Raw genomic sequence first — 14,968 nt, 5'->3', positions numbered from 1 at the left:
ATGAATGCCAAAGAACAAAGAAAATTTACAACCCAGGAACTGGCCCTTCAGCCCTCCAAGCCTGAGCTAATTCAAATCCACTATCTAAAACTATCACCCAATTCCTAAGCATCTGTGTCCCTCTGTCCAAACGCACCTTAAATGAATCTACCATGCCTGCCTCTACTACGTCTGCTGGCAACGTATTCCAGGCATCTATCACCCTCTGTGTAAAGTACTTTCCACATATATCCTCCTCAAACTTTTCACCTCTCACCTTGAACGCGTGACCTCTGGGAGAAAGCTCATCTCTATCTACTCTGCCTATACCCTTCATGATGTTGTAGATCTCAATCAGGTACCACCCCCACCCCCATCTCCTTTTTCCTAATGAAAATAATCCTAACCTACTCTACTTCTCTTCATAGCTAGCACCTTCCATACCAGACAAAATCCTCGGAAACCTTCTCTGCACCCTCTCCAACGTATCCACATCCTTTAGGTAATGTGGTGACCAGGACTGGACACAGTATTCTAAATGTGGCTGAACCAAATTCTTGCACAATTTTGACATGACATGCCAGCTCTTATACTCAATACCCCATCCGATGAAGGCAAGCATACCAAATGCTATTCTGACTACTCTATCCACCTGTGCAACCACCTTCAGGGTACAATGGACCTGAGCTCCCAGATCTCTCTGCTCATCAAAGGACCTAAACTCCCAGATCTCTCTGCTTATTTCATCCCAGGCTGCTGTGGGAGGTGAGGCAGGAAATTGCAGGGGCTCTGACACAAATTTTTAATTCCTCTCTGGCCATGGGGGAAATACCAGAGGACTGAAAGATGGCCAACGTGGTTCAAATTTATAAGAGGAGTGGTAGAAAAGAAGCAGGAAATTACAGATCAGTAGGTCTCACGTCATTTGTCGTGAAACTATTGGAGAAAATTCTGAAGAAACAATTTTTTAGCCATTTGAAAAGCAATGGGTTAATTAGGGATAGTCAGCATGGTTTTGTCAGAGTGAAGCCATGTCTAACAATTTTTTTATAATATTTTGAAAATGTAATCAAGTGTGTTAATGAGTCAAGTTCAGTTGATACCATTTACATGGATTTTAGCAAAATGTTTGACAAGGTCCCCCACCAGAGAATGATGGAGAAGGTTAAAGCACATGGAATTCAGGGAAACTTGGCAAGCTGAATCAGAAACTTGCTTAGTAATGGGTCAAATAAGGTAGTGTTCGAAGTTTGTTTGAGTGACTGGAGGCTGGCGTCCAGCGGTATACCACAAGCATCAGTACTGGGACACTTATTGTTTGTTATATACATAAATTATATGTATGAAAATGTAAGGAGAGGGAATGTGAAGCAAATTTTCAGATGACACCAAGATTGGTGGAGTGATTAATAGCAAAGAAGGTGGTTACAGGAAGATATAAATTGGTTGGTCAAATGGGCACACCGCGGCAGATGATATTTAACTCTGATAAGTGCAAGGTTAGCACAAAGTGCACTTTGGAAGAATAAACAAAATTAGGGAGTATTTATTTAATGGCAGGATACTGGGTAGCTGAAAGAAACAGAAGGGTTTTGGGTTAATTATTCACAGATCCCTGAAGTCAGCAGAATATGTGATTAGGATAGTTAAGAAAGCATATTGGTCATTTGCTTTCATCAGTCGTGGCATACAGTAAAACAGTAACATTGGTAATGTCAGAGTAGTACAGAGCACTGGTCAGGCCACTGCTGGAGTACTGCGTACAGTTCTGGTCACCACACAATGGGAAGGATGTGAGAGCTCCAGAAGGGGTACAGCGAACGTTTACCAGAATGTTGCCTGGGATGTAAAATTTTGAGCTTTAAGGGGAGACTAGATAGGCTTGGATTGTTTCTTCTCAAGCAAAGAAGACTGAAGGGGGACATGATTGAGGTGTATAAGATATGAGGGGTATTGACAGGGTGTTAGTGAGTTTTGAGAAGATTTGTAGCTCAAGTTGAGGTTCTGGATGGAGGTTTGCTCACTGAGCTGGCAGGTTCATTTTCAGATGTTTTGTCACCATACTGGGTAATATCTTCAGCCTGGCTTCATTCGGAGGCTCATTGAAGATGTTACCTAGTATGGTGATGAAACATCTGAAAGTGAACCTTCCAGCTTAGCGAGCAAAACTACATCCAGACAGGGTGATTAGAGAGTGGCTTGGTTGAGGAGACAATTATGAGAGGCCATAGTCTTAGTGTAAGAGGCAGGAGATTCAGAAGGAATTTGGGGGTAAAAAACTTTTTCACTCAGCAGGAGATGGGAATCTGGAATGAACTGGCTGAGAAGGTACTGGAGGTACAAATTTTAAAAATATATGTGGATGAGCACTTCAAATATTATTACATTCAAGGATATGGGACAAGTGCAGAAAATTGGGATTAATGCACATTTAGTGATAGCTATGTTGGTACAGACTTGATAAGCCAAAGGGCCTTTTGTGTGCTGTATGAATCTATAAATCTAGAACATAAGATATAGGACTAGAATTAGGCCAATCAGCCCATCATGTCTGCTCTGCCATTTGATCATAGCTGATAATGTTTCTCCACCCTATTCTCCTGCCATCTTCCTGAAACCCTTGATTCACTTACAAATAAAACCATCATTCATGCCAGTCAGACTCCAGAAACCTATAAATTTCTATCTTATCCATGTTCAGTTATTGATTTTTATAGGTTAAAGGGAATTCTAAAAATCACTACCTTCTTAAAGAAATTCCTCCATATCTCAATCTTAAATGTCAACACCTTAATCTGAGATTCTGTTCCAGGTTATAGACTGAACAATCAAGGCAAAAATTCTACCTCATTATGCTCTGTCAGAATTTTACAAGCTTTGTTGAGATCACATTTCATTGTTTGAAACCTGAGAGAATATAGGTCCAAAATAGGTTTCAAAATGAACTCTTGAATAATAAGAATGCGATAAATAGATAGTTGGCTAGCAATAATAATCATAATCTTCAAAAATTCTGAAAGGCTTTTCAAACATGATTACTTTTTCATAAATCCATGTAGACACCGCCTAATTGTGTCATTATTTCCTGAGTGTTCAATTATCACATACTTTATGATAATTTCTAATATTTTCCCTACAACTGTCTTCAAACTATTTAGCTGGTAGATTTCCATTCTCCATCTCCCTCCCTTTTTAAAGATTGAGGTTAGATTTGCAACTTTGCAGACTTCAGGATGATTTCCAGAAACGATAGATTATTGAAAGATCATCATCAATGCACCCATTATTTCAATAGCCACCTTCTTTAATATTCCATGATGTATCTGATCATCTGGTTGAGGGGATTTGTCAAACCTCAGCCCAGTTAATTTTACCATACTACCTAATCACTGATGTTAAGTTAGTTTAAAGCTTCCATTTCACAAGTCCATTGGTTGTCTTATATTTCTGTAAGATTTTCTGTATGTTTTTCCTTGAAGACAGATGACCTCTTGTGTTTCCACCAGTAATGGACTACATTAGTCCCAGTTATTTTATCATGTTTGCATAGCTATTAAAGCTTTCACAATCTGCCTTTAAGTTTATTGCAAGTTTTGCAACCAAGGCTAGACCCATTACTCCATAGATCACATCATCAAATAAAAATATTTTTTCCTGCCAACAAGGTAACCAATGAAATATCTTATCTCAATCAAATTTTAAGCAGCAAGATCTGAAAACCAAGTTTCTTAAAAAAACACAATTATGGATTTCCATCTATAACAAATCAATAATTGGCAAATGCACAGCCTGTAAAATGAAAATATAAATGCTTATGCCTTTAAATATCCCAAAACATACATAAAAACATATACACACACTCAAGGAAAATGGCAAAATTAAATAGATTTTTCTTGGTTTTCTGAGAAAGAAAGACATTTTAAGCAGTTAAGTTATTCTTGAAGACTAATGAAATATCTTTAGCACACATGGTTAAGGAAAATCCCAAAGCCTTTTATTCGTATATAAGAAGCAAAGGGGTAACTAGAGAAAGGGTTGGCCCACCTCAAGGACAAAGGAGGAAAGCTATGCATGGAGTCAGAGTAATTTAGGTGAGATTCTTAATGATTAATTTGCATCAGATTCACTGAAGAGAGAGGCATGATGGATATTGAGGTTAGGGATAGAAGTTCAATTATTCTAGGTCAAGTCAGAATAAGGAGGGACAAAGTGTTGGGTATTCTAAAGGCATTAAGGTGGACAATTCCCCAGGTCTAGACGGGATCTATCCCAGGTTAATGAGGGAAGTGAGAGAGGAAATGTTTGGAGCCTTAACAGGAGTTTGGAAGTTCTCTGTAACTCATATTTTAACAGATTATGTGGCAAGTTGGGTTTTTCTGGGTGTTTGATTTAATTAACAGAAGGGTTCACTGCTGTTAATACAACCGTAATAAACATGACATGTTTTGTAAAGTTTACCAGTAGTCAAGCCAATTATTTGCTGGAGACTGGAAAGTGTCAGAGTTTGAATATACAGTCTGTTTGTATGAAAAAAGAGTATAAGAAAACCTGTCTCAGAATTATAGTTAGCCAGCTCAGAAGATCATTATGTATGTAGTTGGGACGCTGTCCCTTTAAGAGAGTTGATCTGGTGACTCACAAGGCATGAATCCAGGGGTTCAGTCTAAAGCCAGCTATGGAGATGTGAGCAACCAAAATAAAATGTTTGTGTTCGCAGTTTACCTGTGCCTCCCTTGTGCTTAATTCTTGGTTCACAGTGAACTACAAACTTAACAGCCAACTGATGAGTGGCTGAAGGTTTGGACAGAGCAGGCAGATCACCTGTTCCAGTCTGATCCTTGTTAAGTCTGCATAATCCAGTTTACTTCTGATTGGAAGCATAGTGTGGATAAGATGTTCGCAATATTTTGTATTGTATTTTGCTTTAATAAAGAACAGTAGGTATATTCCATTGTTCACTCTGCCTTGGGTTATGATATCCAGAGCAAACCCAACGGACCAGGAAATGTGGGAATAAAAGTCTACATAAGATGCAATAACCTTTTATAAACCAGTCAGTCCATTTAAAAAAGCTTTTTCTACCTTTTCAAGCTCCTCATATTTTTTGATCTGTTGGCTATCATCTTTAATTTTGCTGGGAATCCTGAAAGGTGCATTTTCTTCTTGTGGGACTTCTGTAAATGCAACTCGTCGACGCTCTATATTCAAGCATACAGGACAAAACATGAGATAAATTGTAACTAACATGATTATTGTTCAAACACATTCCACAATGTCAAAAAAAACCATCTCTCTACATTTTTAAAAACCAGTTTTAGTTCATTTAATATGTTCAGTAAAATCAGAAAGCTGGAGATTTCCCATGATGAAACACATATATAAATACAATATAGATTTTTTAGCAAAATTCAAGTCCATGGGATTAAATGGGCAATGATAACATGGATGAAGATTTTGCTGAAAAACATAAAACTGAAAATTAGTGGTGAAAGATGGTGTTTTTCAAACTACAAACTTGCTATCCTGTTATACTTTATACTGTGATGTTTACCAGAGATTAGTAAAATGACTAAAGTTAGACTTGTCATAGTCTTACCAGACCATAAAGCTGCTTACCAGTTAAAGAGAAATGATCACTGGTGGTTAAAGGAAGAGTCTGAGAAGGAGAGGTGTGTCCTGCACGATAACCTCAGCTGATGTGGGAATAGCGCATATGTTGTTAGCACTACTCTGCATTGTAAAACAGCTAGTCGAAAGTGAGGACTGCAGTTGCTAGAGATTAGAGTCGAGTGTGGTGCTGGAAAAGCACAGCAGGTCAGGCAGCATCCAAGGAGCAGGAAAATCTATGTTTCGGGCAAAAGCCCTTCATCAGGAATGGTTTTTGCCCGAAATGTTGATTTTCTGCTCCTTGGATGCTGCCTGACCTCCTGTGCTTTGCTAGCACCACAGCTGCCTAGCCAACTGAGCTAACTAAGCCTTGGATAGAATCTACTTTACCTGTTAATCTATATTAGTGACATAGATTTAGGTATAGTGAACATAATTTCAAAGTTTGAAGGTAACACAAAAATCAGAAATGGAACAAACAGGGAGGATTGTAACAGAGTTCAGGAGGACAAAGACAGTCTGGTGAAACAGGCAAATACATGGCAGGTAAACTTTTGTGCTGGGAGATGTGAAAGTATATGTTTTAATTAAAGAAAGACAGGCAGAGGCAATACAAACTGAATAATATAGTTTGACATACGTTGTCCACCACCATCTCCTCGAAGGCAATTAAAGGTGAATAATAATTGCTGGCCTAACTAGCATTATCCTGCTCCTCAGATGCTGCCTGACCTGCTGTGCTTTTCCAGCACCACTCCAATCTTGACTCTAATCTGCAGCATCTGCAATACCCACTTCTGCCTAGCATTATCCATATCCCATGCATAAATAAAAGCAAAAGAGCCAGTTACTTAACTTATCCAAAGACAATGAATCTAACACCTCCCTTGAGTGTCCATTCAACAACATCCTAAGTGTTTTCTTTGACCTGAAAAGTAACTGGACCAATTATACAAGTACGGTGAATACAGAAGGAGATCAGGAAGTGTGAATTATACAGCAAGTATTCAATTGCTAATTATCTAAATTCTGTCCATCATCAACAAACCAAAGGTCAGGAACATGATGAAATATTCTCTAATTTTCAACCCCAACTCCAGCTGGGTGTCAATTTCTAAAAGCTTTGTCTTGCTCACTTTCTGTAAAATTTCCGTCCTCACTTCTTCCACACCCCAGGAAATTCTTAGTGATGAAAAGAACCATTATTGCCTATCTAAACCACACAAATTGAACACCTGAAATAAAAACAGAATGGACAGCTCGATGACATGAACAAGCCATCACTATACATCAACACAGGATCAAAACTGAAAAAAGACAAGCACTACAAGAAAACCTATCAACACTCACCCAAAACAATGATACAGACAACATAGAGACATGGATAAAGAACCTCTCAGACAGACCACACACAGACTCAGAGAAATCCATCCTGGTATGTGGACTAAACTTTAACTACAAAGATGCCAGAAGAACTGACTTCCTGCAGCACAAGAGGCCACACTAAAAGGCAAGGACTGGATGAAGAAACGCAACAGTCTATCAGACAGCTGATAGTCCTGACTCTAAGCGGAAAAGAAAACTGGAGCACACTCGCCACAGAGGAAAGGAAAGCAGTGGAGAAACTCAAAGGGACAAGAACATAGTGATACTATCAGTGGACAAAGGAAGGATGACAGAAATACTCAGCAGAAACCAGTGCATAGAGAATGCAAACAAACTAGTCAGCAATACATGTCTCTGCTGACCACATCTGCGGGAAGTGCATCCAACTCCAGCTCCTTGAAAACCGAGTTAGGGACCCGGAGGTGAAGCTGGATGAATTGCAGATCATGTGGGAGGCTGAGGGAGAAATTAAGAGGATACACAGGGAGGTGGTCACTCCTCAGATGCAGGATAAGAACAGCTGGGTTACAGTCAGGGGGAGGAAAGGGAACCAACAGATAAAGCAGGGATCCCCTGTCGCTGTTCCCCTCGGCAATAAGTATACCATTTTAGATACTGCTGGTGGGGATGTCCTACCAGGGGAAAGCCATAGTTGTCAGGTCTCTGGCACTGAGGCTCAGAAGGGAAGCGGGGAGAATATAAAAGCACTAGTGGTAGGGGGCTCAATAGTTAGACGGATTGACAAGAGATTTTGTGGTCAGGAACGAGACTCCCAGAAGGTATGTTGCCTCCCCGGTGCCAGAATCCCGGATGTCGCCGATTGGGTTTACAGGATTCTGAAGGGGAGGGTGAGCTGCCAGAAATCGTGGTACATATTGGCACCAATGATATAGCCAGGAAAGGGTTTGACAATCTGAAAAGTGACTACAGAGAGCTAGGTTGGAAGCTGAAGAGCAGGACAAGTAGTGTTCTCAGGTTTGTTATCGGAGCCACGAGATAGTGAGGTGAGGAACAGTCAGCAAGTGCAGCTTAACACGTGGCTGCGAGGCTGGTGCAGGAGGGAGGGCTTCAGATACCTAGACCGTTGGGATGCCTTCTGGGGAAGATGGGACCTGTACATGAAGGACGGGTTGCACCTGAATTGTAGGACCACAAATGTCCTGAATGGGAGACTCATTTGTATGGTTTGGGAGAGTTTAAACTAGCTTGGTGGGGGGAGGGTGGAAGAGGAAACCAGAGCTACCAGAGAGGAGGGTAGTTAGATATGGAAAGTGACAGGATGTAGTGAATCTATCAGGAAGATTATTCATTTGATGGAACAAAAGGATTGGTTAAAGTGTGTCTGTTTTAACGCAAGGAGTGTCAGAAATAAGAGTGATGAACTCACAGCATGGATCAGTACTTGGAACTATGATGTTGTGGCCATTACAGAGACATGGGTTTCACAGGGGCAGGAATGGTTGCTAGATGTTCCAGGGTTTAGAACTTTTAAAAAGAACAAGGGGGATGGAAAAAGAGGAGGAATAGGATTGTTAATCAGAGAGTGCATCACAGCTACAGAAACGAAGGATGTTGAGGAAGGTTTGTCTACTGACACAATATGGGTGCCAGTTAGGTACAGCAAGGGAGCAGCCACCTCATTGGGGGTTTTCTACAGACCCCCTACTAGCAGTAGAGAGACTGAAGAACTCATAGGCTAGCAGATTTTGGCAAAATTCAGATGTAGCAGGGTTGGTGTTATGGGTGACTTCAACTTTCCCAATATTGACTGGAACCTCCTAAGTGTAGATGGTTTGGATGGAGCTGTTTTTGTCAGGTGTGTTCAGGGGGGTTTCCTTACTCCATATGTAGACAGACCGACAAGGGGAGAGGCCATTTTGGATTTGGTGCTCTGCAATGAGCCAGGACAGGTGTCAGATCTTGCGGTGACAGTGACAACAACTGCCTCATATTTACCATACATTTGGAGAGGGAAAGGAGCAGTTATGAAGGGAAGATATTTAATTGAGGAAAAGGAAATTTGATGCCATCAGGAGTTGGGAAGTACAGACTGGGAGCAATTGTTCCACAGAAAGGGCATAACAGACATGTGGAGACTGTTTAAGGAGCAGTTGTTGCGAGTGATGCACAAACTTGTTCCCCTGAGACAGGTAAGATTAAGGAACCTTGGATAACAAGAACAGAGAAGCTTCTCATCAAAAGGAAGACGGCAGCTTACATAAGAAGCAAGGATCTAGCACAGCTTTAGAGGATTACAGGCTTGCTAGAAAGGAGCTCAGAAATGGACTGAGGAGAGCCAGGAGGGGGCACAAAAAAGACTTGGCAGGAAGGATTATGGAGAACCCAAAGGCATTTTACTCAAATGTGAGGAATAAGAGAATGATCAGAGAGAAGCTCGGGCCAGTCAGGGAGAGCGTAGGGAACTTGTGATTGACGTCTGAGTAGACAGGGGAAGCCCTAAATGAGTTTTTTTGCTTCAGTTTTCATGAAGGAAAGAGTCCTTGTTGTGAATGAGAACTTTAAGGAGCTGGGTTACAGGCTTGAACAGATCAAGATTGATGAAGTTGATGTGCTGAAAATTTGGGCAAACATTTAAGATTGATAAGTCCCCAGGGCCAGACCAAACTTATCCTAAGTTGCTCCGGGAAGCGAGAAAGGAGGTTGCTAAGCCACTAGCAGAGATCTTTGCTTCCTCACTCTCCACGGGAGTTGCACTGGAGAATTGGGAGGAGGCAAATGTTGTTCCCCTTTTCAAGAAGGGGAATAAGGAAATCCCAAACAATTACAGACCAGTCAGTCTAATGTCTGTGGTCAGCAAGGATTTGCAAAGAATTCTGAGGGATAGGATTTATGACTATTTGGAAAAAGCATAGTGTGATTAAAGGCAGTCAGCATGGCTTTGTGAGGGCAGGTACTGCCTCACAAATTTTATTGAGTTCTTTGAAGAGACGATGAGACAGGTTGACAAAGGTGGAGCAGTGGATGTGGTGTATGTGGACTTCAGCAAGGCATTTGATAAGGTTCCCCGTGGCAGGCTCATTCATAAGGTCAGGAAGTATGGGATACCGGGAGATTTGGCTGTCTGGATTCATAATTGGTTGGCTAACAGAAGGCAGAGAGTGGTTGTAGATGGAAAGTATTCTGACTGGAGGTCAGTGTTGAGTGGTGTCCCGTAGGGCTCTGTTCTTGGGCCTCTGCTCTTTGTTGTTTTTATAAATGACTTGAGGTTGAAGGGTGGGCTGCCAATGACATAAAGGTTGGAAGTGCCATTGATAGTATCAAGGGCCATTGCAGGCTATAGCGTGACACAAACAGAATGGAAAGCTGGGCTGAGAAATGGCAGATGCAGTTCAACCTGGATAAATGCAAAGTGATGCATTTTGGAAGGTTGAACTTGAATGCTGAATATAGGATTAAAGACAGGATTCTTGGCAGTGTGGAGGAACAGAGGGATCATGGTGTGCAAGTATATAGATCCCTCAAAGTTGCCACCCAAGTGGACTTTATTAGGGTTGTTAAGAAAACAAATGGTGCTTTGGCTTTCATTAACAGTGGCATTGAGTTTAAGAGCCGCGAGGTCATGTTGCAGCTCTACAAGTTCCTGGTGAGGCCACACTTGGAATATTGTGTTCACTTCTGGTCGCCCTACTATAGGAAAGATAAAGAGGCTTTGGAGAGGGTGCAAAGAAGGTTTACCAGGATGCTGTCTGGACTGGAGGGCTTGCCTTATGAAGAAAGGTTGAATAAGCTCAGACTTTTCTCTCTGGAGAGAAGGAGAAAGAGAGGAGACCTGATTGAGGTGTACAAAATAATGAGAGGAATAGATAGAGTCAATAACCAGAGACTTTTCCCCAGGGCAGGAATGATTGGTATGAGAAGTCATAGTTTTGAAGATATTAGGAGGAAGGCATAAAAGAGACATCAGAGGTAGGTTCTTTACGCAGAGAGTTGTCAATGCATGGAATGCGTTGATAGCTGTGGTGATGGAAGCAAAGTCATTGGGGATATTTAAGCGACTGCTGGACATGCACATGGATAGCAGTGAGTTGTTGGGTGCATAGGTTAAGTTACTATATTTTACATTAGGATTAGATTTCACCCACCCAGACCCATTTCACCCTGTCTAATGCACCTAACACTATGGGCAATTTAGAATAGCCAATTCACCTGACTGCACATCTTTGGACTGTGGGAGGAAACTGGAGCACCCAGAGGAAACCCGCGCAGACACAGGGAGAATGTGCAAACTCCACACAGACAGTTGCGCAAGGCTAGAATCGAACCTGGGTCCATGATGCTGTGAGGCAGCAGTGCTAACCACTGAGCCACCGTGCCACCCCAACAGGGTTCTCCCTGTCCCCGGGGTTGCGAAGGATGGGCCTGGCCTCACTGCCGTGGAGCGCTCCAAGTAGTTGGATCATTCCATATTACGCCCTTTGTGGAGAAATTGGTGAAGAAAAAGACACTTTGACCACAAGTCCATCAGGAAGTGGTCAGCATGTAGTGTCCTTGAGACCCTTCAGGAAAAGGAGAGGGTGGATTCTTTCGAGCGGATCCCTGAGCAAACTGTCAAAACCATTTGGCAGAACTTTCCAACAAGCACCATGGCATGGTGGTGAGAAGGGATCTGCCTATGAGCTTCCTTATGCATGCCTGGATTGTCTGCACCACCGCACACTGCTCTTGAAGTGGCTGTGGAGGGGACGAGACAGTCATACATCTCCTTCTGGAATGTGCCTATGCAATACAAGTCTGGAGAAGAATGCAGTGGTGTATATTGAGGTTCATCCCAAGCAGATCTGTGACATAGAACTTCATACTCTTACGGTCTGTTCCTCAGGACGCGCACTGAGATGAACATCAACTGCGCCTGGAGGATCGTCAACTGGTGAAAGATGCTCTTTGGTCTGCCCAAAACCTGCTGGTCTTCCAGTTGAAGGAGTTGACCCTGACTGAACATTGCAGACTGGCGCATTCCATGGTTCAGGACTACATGCTGAGGGACACACTAAAGCTTGGGGCAGCTGCAGTGGTGAAAGTCCACCGTGTAAGGTCCTTCTGCTCAAGAATAACAGGAGTCCATTCAGTAATGGGCCCTGCTGACATCTCAGCCAATGGCCAAGAGGTTGACTGTCAATATAGACAATGGCTAATATCAAAGACTTAATTTGTTCTCTGTAAGTAAAGGCAGTATAGATCTGAACGGCTTCATTAACTGTACATGTACCAAGGATTTATTTCTATGAATAAGGTATATTTAGGCAATAAGACAATTCTGGGAGAAGTCAGCCCAGACCCACGACTGCTCAGCACAGTGAGGAAGAACCCGGTGTCAAAGAACAGTTAGCCCCAGTGTCACATCACTGTAGTCTTTCCAAGCAAAAAAAGGGAGTGCAGATGCCCACACACCACATATCTATGGGTGCACAGACTCCACAGCACCACAGAACAAGCAGTTGAGCTGGGATTCCATGAACCACCACAATCTGCAGTTCCAAGGGACTGCTGGGTGGAACATCCTCCACCCAGATCCCTGAGAGAAAAGGGGAGGACTCCTCCATAGAGAGCACTCCACTGGGGATCTCCACCACCTGTTGGCAAATAGGCATGCCAAAACATGTCCAGGCAGTGGATCAGGGAAAACCAGAGCGGAGCAGGCTGAAGGCCTAGAACAGTGTTGGGTGGCTGAGAGCCAGAGTGGAGCGGGCCGAATGCCTGTAGCAATGTGGAATGACTGAGAGCCAGAGCAGAGCGGGCTGAAGGCCTGGAACAGTGTGGAGTGGCTGAGAACTGGAGCGAGCAGCCTGACGGCCTGGAGCAGTGTGGAGGGGCTGAGAGCCAGAATGGACTGGAGTGGGCTGAAGGCCTACAACAGTGTGGAGTGGCTGAGATCCAGAGTGGAGTGGAGTGGGCTGAAGGCCTGGGGCAGTGTGGAGTGGCTGGGAGCCAGAGCAAAGAGGACTGAACGCTTGGAGCAGTGTGGAGAGGCTGAGAGCCGGAGTGGAACGGGCCGAAAGCCTGGAGCAGTGTGGAGGGGCTGAGAGCCAGAGTGGACTGGAGTGGGCTGAAGGCCTGGGGCAGTGTGGAGTGGCTGAGAGCCAGAGTGGACTGGAGTGGGCTGAAGGCCTGGGACAGTGTGGAGTGGCTGGGAGCCAGAGCAAAGAGGACTGAACGCTTGGAGCAGTGTGGAGAGGCTGAGAGCCGGAGTGGAATGGGCCGAAAGCCTGGAGCAGTGTGGAGTGAATGAGAGCCAGAATGAAGTGGGCCGAAAGCCTGGAGCAATGTGGAGTGGCTGAGAAGCTGAGTGAAGGCCTGCAGCAGTGTGGAGTGGCTGAGATCCAGAGTGGAGTGGAGTGGGCTGAAGGCCTGGAGCAGTGTGGAGTGGCTGAGATCCAGAGTGGAGTGGAGTGGGCTGAAGGCCTAGAGCAGTGTGGAGTGAATGAGAGCTGGAGTGGAGCAAGCTGAAGGCCTGGAGCAGTGTGGAGTGGCTGAGATCCAGAGTGGAGCGGAGTGGGCTGAAGGCCTGGAGCAGTGTGGAGTGGCTGAGAGCTGGAGTGGAGCAAGCTGAAGGCCTGCAGCAGTGTGGAGTGGCGGAGAAGCTGAGTGAAGCGGAGCGGACCGAAAGCCTGGAGCAGTCTTGAGTGGCTGAGGACCAGAGTGGAGCATCCTGAAGGCCTGGCGCAGTGTTAAATGATTGAGAGCCGGAGCGGAGCGGACCAAAAGCCTGGAGCAGTGTTGAGTGGCTGAAAACATGGAATGGAACAAGAATGGGTTTTGGACTGGGGTCCAGCACCGGCTGTCAGCAGCTCGTGAGGCCGGTCAAACGACATGTGGAAGCCCCTGTGCTGATCAACTGTAATGTAATACTGATCTGTAATCTGTTTATCAGATTGTAATGCTTACCCTTTTAACTATGTCTTATTTCTAACTAATACTATGAATCACTATAGGGTAATGCAGTATTTTTTCTTTTTGTGTGTTTAACATTTCTACCTAGGTACTTTATATGTACGATGGCACCATATGAGGTGACATTGTAAACTTTTCACTGTACTCCTGTAGTTCTCTGCTGAAAATGTGTTGCTGGTCAAAGCACAGCAGGCCAGGCAGCATCTCAGGAATAGAGAATTCGACGTTTCGAGCATAAGCCCATCCTGATGAAGGGCTTATGCTCGAAACGTCGAATTCTCTATTCCTGAGATGCTGCCTGGCCTGCTGTGCTTTGACCAGCAACACATTTTCAGCTCTGATCTCCAGCATCTGCAGACCTCATTTTTTCCTGTAGTTCTCTACTGAGTACACATGATAATAAATTCTAATGCTAAATTCCAATTCCAAATACTTCTGGTTTTAATACTTTAATATCATAGGTTATAAGTGCCTTTGAAATGGCATTTTCCTTACCAGGTTCAACATCAGATTTTACGACATCTTTAACTGTTTCAGAGATTTCAATAAATATATCCACCAATTTGTTCACAGTGTTTTCAATATATCCAGCTTTTGGAACTAATATTTCTGCCCAATCTTTGCAGCTAATCTGTAGAACACAATGTATGACAAAACATGACACCATAAACAGAAATAGTAATGACAGATTCATAAAACTGCTATGCATGGAAGTAGGCCATCCACCCCATCATACGAACACTTTTTTCCACAAATTAATTCATGGCTCAGTGCCATTCCCTTGCCTTTTATTCATAACCCTGAATGTTTTATTGCACTTATCACCACTACTTTTGCAGCCAGTCCATTCAAGACTACTCACTATGCAACTTTTCTTTTCTCATATAACCTTAGTTTATTTTTCTTGTTATATCTTTCTTTTGTATAGTCACAGAGTCCTACCACACGGAGGTCCTTGGGTCCAAATTGGCCCATGCCAATCAAAATGCCCATCCACGCTAACCCCATTTCCCTGCACTTGGCCCATATACTCCTATCCATGTATTTGTCCAAATGCCTTTTAAATGTTGTTAATGTAGTAATGCAT

At 43.3% G+C, this 14,968-nt stretch overlaps 1 protein-coding gene across 1 annotated transcript in view; it reads right to left on the bottom strand.

The window, feature by feature from the left end:
* The window catches only part of LOC132834281 (dynein axonemal heavy chain 8-like), a 1,170,382-nt gene that overhangs the window by 713,530 nt on the left and 441,884 nt on the right, over positions 1 to 14,968 (bottom strand). Inside the window, exons 21-22 of the mRNA XM_060853001.1 lie at positions 14,377 to 14,512; positions 5,062 to 5,177 (exon numbers count right to left, since the gene is read on the bottom strand). Coding sequence (XP_060708984.1) covers positions 5,062 to 5,177; positions 14,377 to 14,512 — 252 coding nt within the window. The remainder of the gene's footprint in view (positions 1 to 5,061; positions 5,178 to 14,376; positions 14,513 to 14,968) is intronic.

Source organism: Hemiscyllium ocellatum, chromosome 3 (genome assembly GCF_020745735.1).
Source record: "Hemiscyllium ocellatum isolate sHemOce1 chromosome 3, sHemOce1.pat.X.cur, whole genome shotgun sequence".
Classification (NCBI taxonomy): Eukaryota; Metazoa; Chordata; class Chondrichthyes; order Orectolobiformes; family Hemiscylliidae; genus Hemiscyllium; species Hemiscyllium ocellatum.
The sequence above is the reverse complement of the archived record's forward strand: the minus strand, read 5'-3'. Positions and strand labels throughout refer to the sequence as shown.